Consider the following 15,236-nt stretch of genomic DNA (forward strand, 5'->3'; position numbering starts at 1 on the left):
TAAGTTTTTCTACATACACTGTTAAATGAGAGGTTTAGACCATTTTCTATCTAACATGAGGGAACTACCATACAAGGAATGAAGAGAGGAGACATGCTGAATTTCTACCTTAGCATACACGAAAATGCAAAAGCTAATTCTTGTTGCAAAAACATTCCAAGTTTCCCCTCCATTTTACTCCTGCCAGAAACTAAGTTTTCCAATCGTTATAAAAATGCATCAGAAAGTTCATTTAACTAACTGTTCCCCAAATCATCCATGTTTTTGCTGTTGTTTTGGGTTTTGTTTTTAAATATGAAGTAGGTCAACTGCACACTTTTTTAAATATGCAGCTGAAATAGTTTGTTATCAGACTTAAAGACATCAAGGCTTGTTAAGTCTCTAGCCCCAAAGCCAAAAAAAAAAAACTTGCAGCTGGTTAGAGGAGGCTGCCCAGTGCCGTGCTGTGGCCCTGACATTGTGAAGAGCCAGATGCCAGGAGACTTCTCACCTCTTAACAGTGCTCTCCCAATGCAAAAGTACAGACATGCATGATAAACAACTCACATCAATTTGTTCAGGACGTGCAATTTATTTTAAATGACATTTTTTATTTCTTAGCAAGTCTACGCTTGATCTGGATAAATCCACTCCATCCTGACAGCGTTCTTAGTTACAAGTCCACACGAACAGTCTGTAGCGCAGGTGTATGCGGGCCCCCTACTTGGGACACATCTGCACACCCTTTACTCCATGACTTTTAGCGGTTACAGAGGAAAAAGACAGTGCAGGTTGTCTGACTGAAAACCCCAAGCCTCCCCTTCCAAATCAAAGGTGTTGCTTGTGCCTCCTTCCCACGAACGTGCACAAGGCACGCTCAGCCACTCGGCCAGCTTGGAGTTCTAGTAGCAAAAATGGTTGGAATCACTCGCAAACAACTTCCCAGGCAACAGTCAAACAATCCACTGGCTCCACGGATCTCATGCCTCCTCTTAAGGTCAGCAGGTGAACATTTTTCACAAAAAAAAAAGTTGATACTGTGTAATCAACAAAAAATTATAAACAGAACATTTAAGGTTTGCAGCTATTTTATTTACAAGTATACATTTAACACAAAGAAACACTGATATCCAAGCCTAGTTAATAGTAGTGTAACAATATGCATCATTTTGATGATTATTCTAACCAACAAACTACACTGAAAAATTAATGCCAGTAAAATTCTTGGTCATAATATTAAGAAATACAATATATAAATTGAAAATATGATTGCTTAAAATTTGAAAATGGAAGTGAAGCCATTTGCACAGGAGTCAGAGTTTAACATAATCTGAAGGGAAAGGCTCCAAACCAATTGTTTATCTTTCAGGTTAACAGAAGAAAAAAAAAATAAAAAAAAAGAAGCATAGTTTATCCTTAAAGATAATGGGCAGTTTTGCTTCTTCAGGTAGAATGTATTCCCAGTGTTTTCAGGTTTTGCAGTGGAATTACATTACTGAGCATGAAGACTTCCCTTGTGAAGCTGCCCCATCGATTTTTTCCGCCTCCAAAATTATCCTCTTAAAAACATCAACGGCAGTCTGCAAAGAGAGTACAACGTTAGTAGGTAAGGAGAAACTGCCCACTTACTGAAAAAATAACTTTAAAAAAGTTAACAGTTTTACTGGCTACACTAGCAGATAAATGCGCAGCCAATGCTTATTTTCCAAAATCAAAGAAGGAAAATACAGTAATTTCAGTTTGGAACACAACATTTTGGAAGAGAAGTGTAAAATCCTATTCCACAGCAATTCTCAAATACTTTCTGTCACTGCAGGAAGGGCAGGTATAAACCGAGCCATACTCACAACAAAGCCAGTAACTATAGTTCAGCTTTATTTTAGATAGTAAGCTTGCACCGAGTGACTGAGAGCACTGAAGATCTTGACACTTTCCTGCTACAGAGAATAAATTAATTAGTTCTAAGTAACCTTTAGGATTCCAAGTTAATTACAGGAGGCAGCAGATTTTTCAGCCATAAACACTGACTTTGCACAGCCCACCATGAGGGTAACTTCAGTATTCTTGATTTTCTCATCTTACCTGTAAGTAAGACCAGTATTAGGCATTGTGCGACACCGCAAGGGGAAAACATGAGCCAAATTAGCCATTGTCTAATATTAAGCAATATCCTTTGATAAAGTCCTTCTGAGAGAAAGGGATTTTACATTTTAAACAGCTTGAACTATAGGATAACCACTGCCAACACCGTCAGACTCACACAAACATCCTAGCTTACTGTATGGAACGTATAGGATTATAAAGAGTCCCTCTGCAAAATCATGAGCTACACGTGTTATGGATCCCTTCACTCCTTCAGAGGGAAGGCAGCAGGTACTCTCAGAGTAGCAGCCACTCATTCTGCTGTTAACTCTGCTTCTGCTTGGTCTACACCAGGTCTCCTCCCTCCACAGCGAGCACGAAGCAGGCTGGTGAGAAGGCTCTCCCCTGCTACAGCTCCCCCGAACACTAAGAAAGGGTGTCAGGTAACTCGAGTGATTCAGGAGATTTTACGGAAGATTTCGATTAAGTGCAGTTAGGGTTTTGGTGGGTTTTGTTTGTTTGTTAAGGATACTGAAAGAGCGGGAGAGTAAGGCGTCTGGGACAACATCATGAACGCTACTTGTAGTAAATACTTTACACTATTAACCTGCTATTTTCAGAATTCACTCAGTTTTAAGGGTTTCAAAATTGTACACTAGCTTCCAACATAATACCCAGAAACTACAACGTGCAGCATCCGAGACTGCCTAGAAGTAATTTAAGAAGAATAAATCTATACTACAGTTGAGGACCACTCAAAAGTGCTTTTCTTCTCTACAGTATTGTCAAGCTGAAGATTCACCATATGATCGGTACTTCAGCGTGTGAATCTTCAACTTGGAAGTGGTCTCCTATCTTCTGAGACATGCCATTTTAAGTTTATCTAACCTCTAGCCACCCATTCATAAATTCCAAGCATGTGCTCCTTAAGAATGAAAGTATATTCATTATATAAAAGCAGTCACATTATGAAAGAAGATAAAAAGGGTTGGTGGTTGTTTTGGTTTTTTTTTTTGTTGGGTTTTTTTTTTTTTTTTTTTTTTTTAATCAGCAGGCTGAAGAGCACCCTGTGATTTATGACGATGTGTTCTGACCTTCTTCTGCCTCCACAAGGTGTAATTCTTAATTGGATCACTTCCAAACTAATCCCATTAACTAAGTAGCCCCATAACAATATGAAAGCAATCTTAACAAGATTAGACTGAATTTTAAAGTTTCCCATTATTTATACCATTTGTGCACAGTACTATCTCTGCAACTATTTAAAATACTTCATCAGCTGGAAATGAGTATTCCTCCACATAATGGAGTTTCCCTGCAATCCCAACAGAATCTGACAGAAGTGACTCATTAGTCCAGTAATGATATAACACATATGCTGGGTAAATTAGACTCTAGGAGAACCACGGTCAAGACTGCAGTTGCTATCAAACTGGTTCCACTAATGAAGAGTTTCTTTTAATCAAAACTTGGCAATATACTGATTTATAAATTCACTGCATCTGTGTTTCCGTAGAGTTGAAATTTTCAATGGTTTCATTTCAACACACAAGTTCTTTATACCCCTGCTTCAAAGCACCCATTAAAAAACCTCCACAACTTCTGTCACCCAAGAAGCTGTATATTCTCTGTCAAAGACGTGCTGCTTGAAACACAAAGATGTAGGAGTTCACAGGGCTTGTTAATTCATTTCACAGAAAATATGTATTCACTGAGAAGGTTTAATCACTGTCCTACAGTTAACACTTAGGAGGGTGTAATTCAGCCCAAATATGCTGAAGAATTTTAGAATGAGCTTTTGAACAGCGCAGGAAGCTGTGTTTTGTGGCAAGGAATAAAGAACGCAGCCAGACTTCATATGCATCTGTCTCCATGTGGCCCTATCACAGAACGTGGGTCACACCTAGCCTACAGAAGACCATCTGGCTCTTTTTGCTACCTTTCTCCTCTGAGGAAACAAAATAGAGGCCAGCCTGGGCAATGCACGGTGCCTAGGGAGCTCAGCACCATGCAAAAGACTCCAGAGGCTCAACTGCTTCTGCAGATGTGCCCCTTGGTGTGAGCAGGACAGACAGCTCGCGAGGTGCAGCTCTCTGCGGGGAGAGAACACGCGGCCAGGAGCCCGCCCAGGAAGATGCAAACACCCAAATCCAGCCCACAGGCACCGGAGCCATCCTTCGGTATGCTGTATTTTTCAATTATCCAACAGTTTTACTACTTCAAAGAGGAAACTCTCAACTGCTCACACTACCTGCTAGTGTATCTTGGCACAGAACTGGGCAAAGGAACTTGAGCAGTCAGGTAAAGGAAGAGCGGTTCCCCCCCATCCTCTGCCAGTCCAAACACGCTCACCCAGATAAACATGTCAGATCCCTGGATCCCAAACCACTCTGAAGCATTTACCGAGCACTGCATCTCCTGAACTTGAAGATCAAATTGCTCTTTAAAAAGATATAAAGCAATTGCTTCTTAAGAGAGCTCCGTTTTGGCAAGAAGTAGGTTTTTTGCTACTTCCCATCTCCATCTAAAACAAGTTTATCTACTGGATTTGGTGCAAGGGAATGAACACAATTTGGCTGCTCGTTACTCCCTAAATTCTTCCAGTAAAAGCTGGCTCCCAGCTTCAACTGGCTTTAAGACCAATTTGGATTCTTGTTGTATTTCAGTTAACACATTATTGTACTGGGATTAGGATGAGGCACTATGCTATGGCTTAGGTTAAACAAAGCGGGGAGCTCCACAAGAGAGGCTCAAAGCTCCTGAAGTTTGCCAAAGCAGTTCAACATAGCTGGTAATAATTAAGCAGCTTGAGAAGATATGACAATAGCCCATGAGAAATCTAAAAGAGGTCTTCTCCATTAAGTCTCAGAATTGCCTTCTCAAAGCCCAGGGATTCCCCTAGCTGATATGCAGGTTCCTCTGAAAGTCCTACCAGGTCACCCTTGTCTGGAGGAGCTGACACACAGCCTCAGACATATGTGACCTTGACAACTCTTGCCAGCCACTACCATTTACCATCACCGCAGTTTTGATCTTTTCCTCTCTCACTTTCCATCTATTCAAAGTCATAGCATTTCTGGAACACGCTATCTTTTGTTAACTCCTGGAAGAACAGGTCTAGTTTGCTGAAGCTAATCTATAGAACTGTTTTAGTTGCCCAGTATAGTAGGACTAATGCTCCTAGGACTCTCACAGATGCACCAAAAAGGAGTTGGTTTTTTTTTTTTTTTCTGCCAAAGCAGGGAGAAAAGTCAATGCTCTCCCACCCCCTTGTAGGGGGAAAGGAGCCTTTGCTATCAGAACACATTATGGGGAATATCTTCTCTGGTTCCAGCAGTGCAAACAGCGTCGTTATAGAGGACAGACCACACAGCTGATCAAGTTTGGTCTAAACCCTATAGCAAGGGGACCTACTCTCCTCACTGCTGCAAAGAACATCACATACCAAACCAATTTCAGACCAGGATAGTAGAAATTATCATACTTTTGCTCCACATCCATCAAACACAGATGGCTAGGTTTCAGAAAGGATTAAGAGACTTTCTCCCAGTCAGGAAGGTTTGACTTCTCTGCTGAGGTTTTTAAACTCTGAATTCCCAATCCAGTCCAGCTCATCCCCTTTAGCATCAAACTAGCTTTCTGTAAAGCAAACAGAACCTGAACCAGTTTTGGAAGTTTACACTTAATCTTGCTAAGCAAGTTACATTTGCTGTACCAAGACAGTACAGGTGATTTGGATGAACATCCAAGCAAAAAGTGCCAACAGACTTCTTTTTCCAGTAATGTTGACTTATGCAAGGTGAACATTCAGTACCGACAGAATGACAACACACCCCATTACTAAGTTCAAAATAAACCCTTCTTCCCCTCAAACCAGACAGTTTCAGAATAGAAGATAACCTGTCTTGACAGAGGTCTACGTATCAGCTGTTTTGATCCTGCCAAATTAGGATTTGCAGGAAAAAAATGCACGAGTTCAGAACCATCTCTGACCTAACTCATAGTAAGGGATGCTACAAGGCCTGGTGTCTCCTCTTCCCCCTAGCACCTCACAGCTCTAGACTTCACACTTTGCTCTCCAAGCTCAATCCTCCACCTCTTCAGAGGCAAGTGTTCCTCTGCAACTGTTTCTGAGAAGACCGAAGCAGCTGCCCAGTTTTGGGTTCCTTCACACTTTCTTCTATACATCCCAAGCCTCCAAAGGAAGCACGCCAGAAATCCTGAAAGATGGTCACATGCTGTGGGCACCCATCTCAGAAGTGACACACGATCTCCCAAACTTCTGAAGCCAGACAAATTTACCGAGCATATTATGCAAGAGGCACGAAGGAGGAATTGTGTTCAAACACCTGTTTCTAACAACCCGTGTCTAAATTCAGAGGGTCAGAACTTACAACAACCAATTCTGACAAGGTTAATGCAAGTCTTAGCCAGAAACAGAAGTACTGATAAACTAACTCACAGTGTTCCCTATCTGCAGGAAAAAAAAAATAAATCTTTCTCTAAGGGAAAAATCCAGCTTTACTCAAGTAACTCATAGAATTGGCTACAACAGACATTGGACAAAAGCTGCTTGTTTTGCTTCTGGGTACAGGGGAGAAGGAAAGAAAGGCTGCTTAAACAGGTCCTGTCCTAGCTACAGGATTGCCCTTTCGATTGTGCTGAAGTTATCAAGGAGGCCAGGGATGCGATATGCTAGGTTAAATGTGAGACAATGTTAAGTGTTTCTTCTGCATAAGGACTGATTTGGTTAGAAGCAGCCCGACAATGTCGCTATCATATATGCCTGTATTTTCAAAAAGCAAAAACTTCAATGATGTTGAAATTTCTAAGCGAAAAAAAATTAGAAAAAAAAAGAAAAAAAAGACATCTCCGCCGTAATTTGCAGCAGTTATCTGTTACTTCAAGCCCAAACTAGAAGGCTCTTACAGCTTAGGTATGTAAGGTGTCAAACCAATGACAAAGTATTATTAACAGCCACAAGAACAAAATCAAATACCAGAAGATATTTAGGAGGCATTTTCAAGCAAGTCAGTTAAAGCAATCAAGACAAAGGTGTTATTTAACACGTAATTATAAACACTTTCTTCCTGTGACAGGGAACCAACAAGTGTGAGTGTGTGTGGATTGTATCCCATCAGATTAAGCAACTTGACTGTAGCTGTATCACAGTAATGTTTGAGAGCCTCTGCTGTATTCTAACATTTTCCTGTTGCCCCACCACCCCTCCCACCTTCCCCTCTGGTCTCACAGGATGATTATTTCCCACATTAGAGAGACTGAGCCTTGCCTAGCACCTTGAAACACAAGGTTCGTACCCTTGTACCAACTCACTCCTCTGCAGCTGTGATGACCTCTTATTTAAGGTAACCGCAGTAGATCACAGATACTGTTCCACCTGCCACGTGGATCTGAGTTTTAGTTTGTCACTAAGTGTTCTGCTATGTGCAGTGAAGCTTAACTTTCAGTTCTTCACTTCCTCCTTCCATTTACAGTTGCATGGAAAAACTTCTATACATAGACCTGAATGCTGAGAGCCATTTTGTTTCCAACCATCTACAAAAAAAAATCTGTAGAGTACATGCAAATATTTTAGCTTCCTTTATTAAGTGAAACTATGAGTCATTCCATTATATTGCTATTTGAATAAAGTGACACTTAAATCCATTACCTGATTTTCTTTAGCAGAAGATTCCAAGAAAGCTGCATTCCAGGACTCTGCTAAAGCTTTCCCTTCTTCATAGCTGATCACCCTGACCAGAGAAAAAAACCAAATCTTTATAACTTGCAAAAGAATTGGAATTTGATACATCAGAAAAGACCTCTGAGTACCGAAACACATAAATGCATGTAATAGGAATGTTTTAGTGAAGTCTGATCCAGAGCATTTGCTTTTGGCTGCTGTATAAAACGCTACTGGGCCAGGTGAAACTGCTATGCAACCCAGAAGAGCAGCTGTCTCAAAGTCTTGCTTTGTTTTCATAAATACCAGATCATACTACAGATTAACAGAAGTGTATTCTTCACAATTGTAACTTTTTTTGGAAAAAAAAACCACACAAAACCCCCCCCCCAAAACCCCGTCAGCGACACACCAACCCAACAAAACCTGAAGTGTTAAATGACTGCCCTTGGAATCTTACAGCGGAAGTCAACATTACAACAAAAGTTCATAGCTCCTAGTTCACATTCTGGACAATTCCTTTGCCAGTACCTTACTTTAACCTACAACTTGATTTTAGTTATGGAAAGCCAGGAAGAAAACTAGCGCATTGCAGCCACAGGAATGCCGGCTGCTGTCTTGCTTTTCACACATACTGGAGTTCACATACCGTTCCATATGCAGGTCTTTTTTATTTCCAACCAGCATAATGGGTATTCTGTGAAAGAAAGTTCAGAACTTCAGAACAGTTACAGTATACTGAACAAAGTACTAGTAACATGCCTGCAATGAAATGAGATGAAAGTGTCACTACTTACTGGACTTTTCCCACCATATCCAATAACTTGCCATGGATAACTTTTATCACTTCAAAACTGCAAAATAAAGGGATGAAGTCACACATGCACTCCAATGTTTATCCTTAATACCCAATACACAAGCAATTAAATGCATATGTAGGTTGCTGTGTTTAAAATATACTCTACGTACAGTGGCAGAACTACAAAGATGCTGAAAATCTTACCCATTTGCGTACAAAAGACAAAATGGTCCCAGAAGCAGCAAAGACTAGCCTACTATCTACCTTTACAGCCTCCCCGGTTATGATATTTGCAGAAATAAATAACATTACCCAGGCCCAATGCACCTAACAGAATCACTAAAAGCCCCTCCCACCTCTCATCTTGTTTGTAGCTGCAGTAAGAAATTTATCTGCTTGAGTCCAACAATTCTGGATGAGCATGTCAAATTAAAGCGGTTTCAAAGAAAAATATTTAGTTAAGCAAGCTCCATCTTGAAAGAACACATAAACTTTTAAGAACACTTAGTTCATAGAATTCTTTAGTTTTACTTATGTGAAACCCAAAGAAGCCTAAATTCTAATTTTCTATGGAAAGTGAGTAAACTGATCTGGAAGATAGTATCGAAACAGCAGTTACTCAAGGACTTGTCTGGTCAACTACCATGTATGTGAAGTTTGGAAGAGGGAGGTAAAAAGCAGTAATGTGAAATACCAAGAAGCCCAAAACCTCACTAACAAAGTGCACTGCATTTGACATTTTGTACTTTTGAGAACAAGCTATAAATGGGGTTGAAGAGTTAATGTTGTGCTCCTCTAGTTACATTATGAAAAAAATGCTCATACGTGAAGTGCAAAATTCAAATTCAAGAGAGGCACAGGCTCACAGATGAGAGACACAACTAGACGACAAAAAAAAGTGACCAAAACTTTTCCAACTTCCAAGGCTGTTAGCTACAGGCAGCGTCTTGACTTGCACTGCATTTCAATTAGAACTGAAACTCTTAAAAATAGAGCAGCACTCAAACACACTACCAACTCTGAGCTCTCAAAGAACTGGTGCCTAAAACCACTACTGAAGCTATTTGAATCATTAAAACGTCTCATTTCCAAACAATGAACACTACCACATTTAAGAAGGATTTTCTGTCAAGTAGGTCAATTTGACCACTCCAATAATTTTCGAGACCAAGTAGAACACAATACTTCTCCCATGTTCAGCCAATAGTTTTAGTATATCCTATCAAGAAAATGAGTTCTTTGCAAACAAAAGCGTGACTTACATGGCCCATGTTACTACTAATAACTCAAGTACAATACTACAGATTACATTAAAATGTGGAATCGGAATCAATTAAGGGACTTCAGGGTCACTAAGAGCTTATCCTGAAAAATTTCCAGTGAAATCCTGGTCTTGACACCTTGTTTTGGACTTTTATTCTTAGAATTATTTTAAAAATAAGAATTAAATGGAGCTTGGTTGTGACAAATTTGAGAGGCACTGCTACACACGTAACCCTGCAAACTGAAAGGAGAACAGTACCAAAACCATTCTGCTACAGACCACAAAACTGTTTCTCAGTCTGAAGCAACAGGAAAGATCTAGCGCAACAGCCACAAGATAACTGAATCACTAACACAGTACAATCACAGTTTCCTTTCCACTATTAGGTGTGATGTTTCCAGCACAGCCATGAAGACGCCCTGCCAAGGCACAGCACCCTGGTGAGCCCTCGCCTGAGGTTCCAGCGCACTGTGCTGCAAAGTGTTCTTGTTCAATTTGGGCTCTTCATTCCCTAGTTCTGTGTACCTATCTGCTTGCCTAGGATAGTTCATGAGCTCTGTTTTCAGTAAAAATACTACAAGTAAACAACTGATCTTTGTTAACAGATCAAGGAGGAAACCAAAAAGAGAAGTGCTATTTAAACTCAAACACAATTCTGACACAGGAACAAGTTGCTAAGATCTGCCAAGGAATGAAACTGGCTTGACCAGATCAATTAAATGTTGTAGAAAGCTTTTCAAATTAGTAAGGCTAGAATGATCAGGGACATGCTTTAAGACAGATACTGACCAATCCAGAAAGAGCATCATCACATCAAGTCATGCAACAGCAAGAGATTTGGAGACCACAAAAGGTCCTTTGACTTCTGTCAAGGAAACCAGGTTACAGCAAACAGCTCAACGTGTGAAATACAACAACAAAAAAGTACTAGCTGTCAGATAAACGTGTTACACAAAATCATGGAATCTAGCAAGGTATAAAATTGGAATTTAATTAAGGTTAACTAGAACAAAAGCCTTCCAGTAACCTTGCTGCTGAGAACCTGGGAATATGAGAAATGTAGGGCATTAGCTTTTACTCCAGTCCCATTTAAACTTCCCACTGGAGGTTAGCAGGGAAGACGTTAATTTTAAAAGGGCACTTCTATCAAGTTTGCTGTCAAAGCTCTCACCCCTGTTGAATCGATATGCAGATCAATACACACACTTTGACAGAAGTCAAGACAGATGGTGACTGCAATCTGATTGCCTAGGCAAGTCATCTAAGCTACCAGACCATTGTGGAAGATCTTCCCTCTTGCCTAAACAGGGTCTTGATACAGAACATAAGGAAGTGAACAAGACAGGATGATGGATTTTTTCTTTTTAATTTAAATTTATCAAGGAAGAAAGAAAAAAACTGAAATAAATTGATCAAACTAAAATACTGACTACCTGTAGTCTTAAAAAAGACTACCTGAAGTCTTAACCTATCTTGTTCCGTTAGTATTTTCACCAACTGAACTAACTGATTGACCATTACAAGAGAAAACAGATTTTCATTTCTTCATCTGTGCTGCTAAGCTCAAGACATCATGAGGCAGCAACTGGAGTAGCTGAAAAAGAACATGTCCTTTAGCGGCCAACCAGGGAACAGGACAAGCTGCAGAAGCCTCCAAGTGATCTAAGTTGATTTAAATCAAAGATATTTTTGTCCTCACAGTACCACCGATCAATGAACATTTTTCTATTCATTTTAGGAGTGGAGGATTGTCTACTTCAGGCTGAGAATACTAACTCCTATTTCATGTAAGTTACTCAGCACCAAACACTGAACCTCTGATTAAAAAAAAAAAGTTAGGTAGTTTAGTATCTCTAGAGACACATGAATGCCTAGTACCTGTTGCATTTCCTCTGTATCACATGTGCTTACCCTTCACTACTTCAGAACTACAGATGAAAACCAAGAATGAAGGACTCTGGAAAATCTGTTCAGCATTAAAGACCTTGCAAGCAACGGAAACTTATAACCAGACTGTAACCTTTTTAATTTGAGAAGCACAGAAGAGCCAACAGGCAAGTTGTTTTATCTCTCTTTTATGACTGTCTATTAAAGAGCACTTGAGATGACCAGTTTGGTCTGATTAGAGGAAAAGACATGGAACACTTCATCACTCGTAAAAAGCTGGTCAGCTTCCTTGCAAGTAGAAGGGATGCAACAATTTCTCTTCCACTTGATGAGAGTGAAAGGTCTATGGTCCTAATCATTTTACACAAACAAATCTAAGAAAATAGGATTGTTTTCGCTGCCATAACAAAGACGTTGCATAACATTAGAAAATTAAGATCTATTCAATATAGGCCGGTATCTGAACTAAGCAAGATGACCAGAAACAGGGGCAAAATAACCAAAGACTACAAAGCCTTACAAAGGCTGAGATGTGTCTTGCAACGTAAATTACTTCAGTTCCGATGGACCCTGTCCTCATGTCAGAATGGACAGCAAGGACAAAATAAGATACTCTAGGGGAAATTTTCAAGTAAGATTATTTGCTGCAATATGTGAAGAGTGAGTCTGCAGGCAAAAAGTCGTATATTGCTATTTATACAAAAGTTTCTGATAGTCAACCAGAACAATTCAAGACAAGTGTCAAAGAAATCTCAGTACCGTAATGAGCTACAAGGCTGAGGGACCGATCTAGCAACTAATTGGGTACTTCACATAAATGTACAGTGCCCTTTAGGGTCACATTTAGGTCTGCCTCTGTAGCTGATGCTGGAGTAATGAACTCTACTTATTCCTGAAATCATTCCCTGTACTTTCACTTACACCTCAAAACAACGTAGCTCAGCACTGTCTCATTTCTTACATGGTACCTTGCATATTAGTCTGCAAACTGCCTGCGACACTTGGATCTGAGGGGAAATATCTGAAAAAACATTACTTTTAATTTCCACTACACTTCTAAGGGAAAGAGAGATTAAATGAAATAAAACACATGTAAAGAAAATATAACATGGCAGGACCTGAACCCAGAATATAGCTGGTTAATATCTGAACCAGAAGAAGACAACAGATTGTTACCTTTTTATTGACGTGACTGAATAAACAAGAATGTAGCCATTGATGTCTATGGAGTACGTCTGAGGAAATATGGAGTATTCATCCTGTAGAAGGAATATTGCATTTAAAATTACTTATGGTCACAGTCCAGAACTTAGTAATAGCAGATCACCATCAGATAAGCTGGTCATATTTCTAAGACACAAGGTGCAGAGCCATTTTGTATTGCATAGGTAGTACTTGCAGAATTAAGTTTTTTCATCCTAATGTCAGATGCGGCATTGTTACCAAATCAAGAGAAAGCTGAGTCAGTCTGTATACTCTAAAATTTAATCTACAGCTTTTTTGGTTTATTCCCTCTACAACTACAGATCAGCTAAAGCTATTCCCAATCCTCTAATCCTGCTTAATTATCAGTTTGTATTAGTATGAAACATGTACTCTGTCCTACCACTAATTAGCAATTACGCCTCTTATCTTGCTTGTGATGCATTTCAAATTCCTAATTTCAACAGCTGAAGACAGGATCTAGCAGTTTGTAATTTCAAGTGACACTGATAATATCTGAATTACCTAAGGGATCTGTTAGGAAGTGAATAACTGGCTTACTAACTAATGCTTATCAACTACAGATGCACAAAATATAGTTATTAGTTGCTTTATGACAACTAGAATTTTATGTTACATGACAAGTGTTTTGTTTGGGTGTTTTATTTAAACATCAGAAACTTTATCACTGAAATTAATACCCCTGTAGAAAAGCAACTGACCAAATCAGTAAATGACACAGACTGACATAGTGCAGGTGATGCAACAGGAATACTATGAATCAATCTCATGTTAAAAGTCTAAATTGTTCCAACAAATATTCCCAGGAAACATTTCCATTTTGACAAGAGCCATACTTCTTACTGTATGAGTTCTCAAATTTTTAAACCTATGCTTCTTAAGATGCTAATTTTATCTTAGGAACACATAACCTCCCTGTATATTGTCACGACTGAACAGATGGAGCAGTACAATCACGCAGCTTAAATCTAGACAGCCAAAAGGAAACAAACTCCCCTAACTGGGAAACGAGGAAAAACCCTTTATAAATCAGCTTCACAGATTCAGCCAAAAAAGTCTGAAAGAATAACACTTGACAAAAGATGCCCTTAATTGCCTTTATTGCTACAGGCTGAGGGCAGCCCTCCCCCATCCTCACTGAAATGCCAAACTGCCACTTCAGTTGACCGTGTAATCCCTAAGTCAACACCGAAGGGATTTGAGCTAGTCTGCGTTTAAAACAGGTGAAAGTGCAACGCTGTAGTGGTTTGACTTTACCCAGAATTTCTTGGGATTGCCCCAGCTGGAATTTGGTGTTAGGTAAGACTTCCTTTTGCACTCCTCTCCTATGATCTGCACCAAGACTCCTGTTTAACTGAACTACAGAAATTAGATAACCATGAAAGTTAGAGAGGCACGGGACAGAGGAGGAGTACCAAGAAAAGTAAGCGCCATAACCTCAACTGTTTCCAATTCATTACTTAATGTTTAGCTTGCTAGGAGGAAAGGCTGCTATGCTTCCTGGAACTTGTGGGTCAGATTAAGAACTTTGCCAAGCGCTAAAACAACACTGCTACAACTTCTCAAATCATAGTCAAGTTTTCAAACATGTAACAAATCTACAGTATGATCCTTGCTGTGCTGTATACACCAGGATTCCCTATGGATCATTAAGCAAGGCAGACTTAGAAGAGGAATCTGTCCAAGCCACACCTTCCATAACCCAACATCATCTCTCCCCTCTAACCTTGCGAGCCAGAAAAAGTTCAAGTCATTTGTAGGAAGAATCAAATCTGAAAATAACCACAGGCTGGGAAAGAAGTTATTTTGGTGTAACAGGACTGTATAACGTTAAATCAACCCTGAAAATAAACCTGAGCAATAGAAAGGTACATTACTGGTGAAGCTACGCTGCCTTCCCCAGAAGGCCATTTCTTCCTCAAAGAGAAATTTTACTTTTATCACTATGCCACAATTGGAGATGTAAGGCAAGTACACCAACATTGGCATGAACTAAAACCTATGGAGCCTACTCTGCTGCTCACACATCTCAGCCTGTCCACCTCTCAACCTCGCTCTCCTCTGCAGAGCATTCCCCATCAAACAATCTTGCCCCGGAATGTGGGGCAGGTATTGTGTTTTTAATCACTTCAGACACCTCGGGCAGATTTTAAGTGGATACAGTGTTGCTGATTAGCACCACAAGCTGACACCATATAAATACAGCATGGTTATTCTTAAGTCATGCAGCTCACTTCAAAGAAAGCGATCAAACATACTTAAAAGGTTACAACCCTTCTGAATAGTCTCCCAGCTATGAGCAAGCGTCCTGAAGCTTT

At 39.8% G+C, this 15,236-nt stretch overlaps 1 protein-coding gene across 3 annotated transcripts in view; it reads right to left on the reverse strand.

The window, feature by feature from the left end:
- Positions 1-1,049: 1,049 nt before the first annotated feature.
- The window catches only part of RHEB (Ras homolog, mTORC1 binding), a 42,325-nt gene continuing 28,138 nt past the window's right edge, over positions 1,050-15,236 (reverse strand). Inside the window, exons 4-9 of one of the 3 annotated variants that reach the window (XR_005103592.1) lie at positions 12,871-12,953; positions 8,542-8,598; positions 8,394-8,441; positions 7,733-7,814; positions 1,950-2,061; positions 1,443-1,559 (exon numbers count right to left, since the gene is read on the reverse strand). Coding sequence is in view for 2 of the 3 variants with exons in the window: in XM_037382865.1 (XP_037238762.1) it covers positions 1,467-1,559; positions 7,733-7,814; positions 8,394-8,441; positions 8,542-8,598; positions 12,871-12,953 (363 nt within the window). In the remaining variant the exon portion in view is untranslated. Of the gene's footprint in view, positions 1,560-1,949; positions 2,062-7,732; positions 7,815-8,393; positions 8,442-8,541; positions 8,599-12,870; positions 12,954-15,236 lie in introns of all 3 variants that reach the window. The other 2 variants (XM_037382865.1, XM_037382866.1) reach the window with 2 other exon arrangements.

This window comes from Falco rusticolus, chromosome 4 (assembly GCF_015220075.1).
Source record: "Falco rusticolus isolate bFalRus1 chromosome 4, bFalRus1.pri, whole genome shotgun sequence".
NCBI lineage: Eukaryota > Metazoa > Chordata > Aves > Falconiformes > Falconidae > Falco > Falco rusticolus.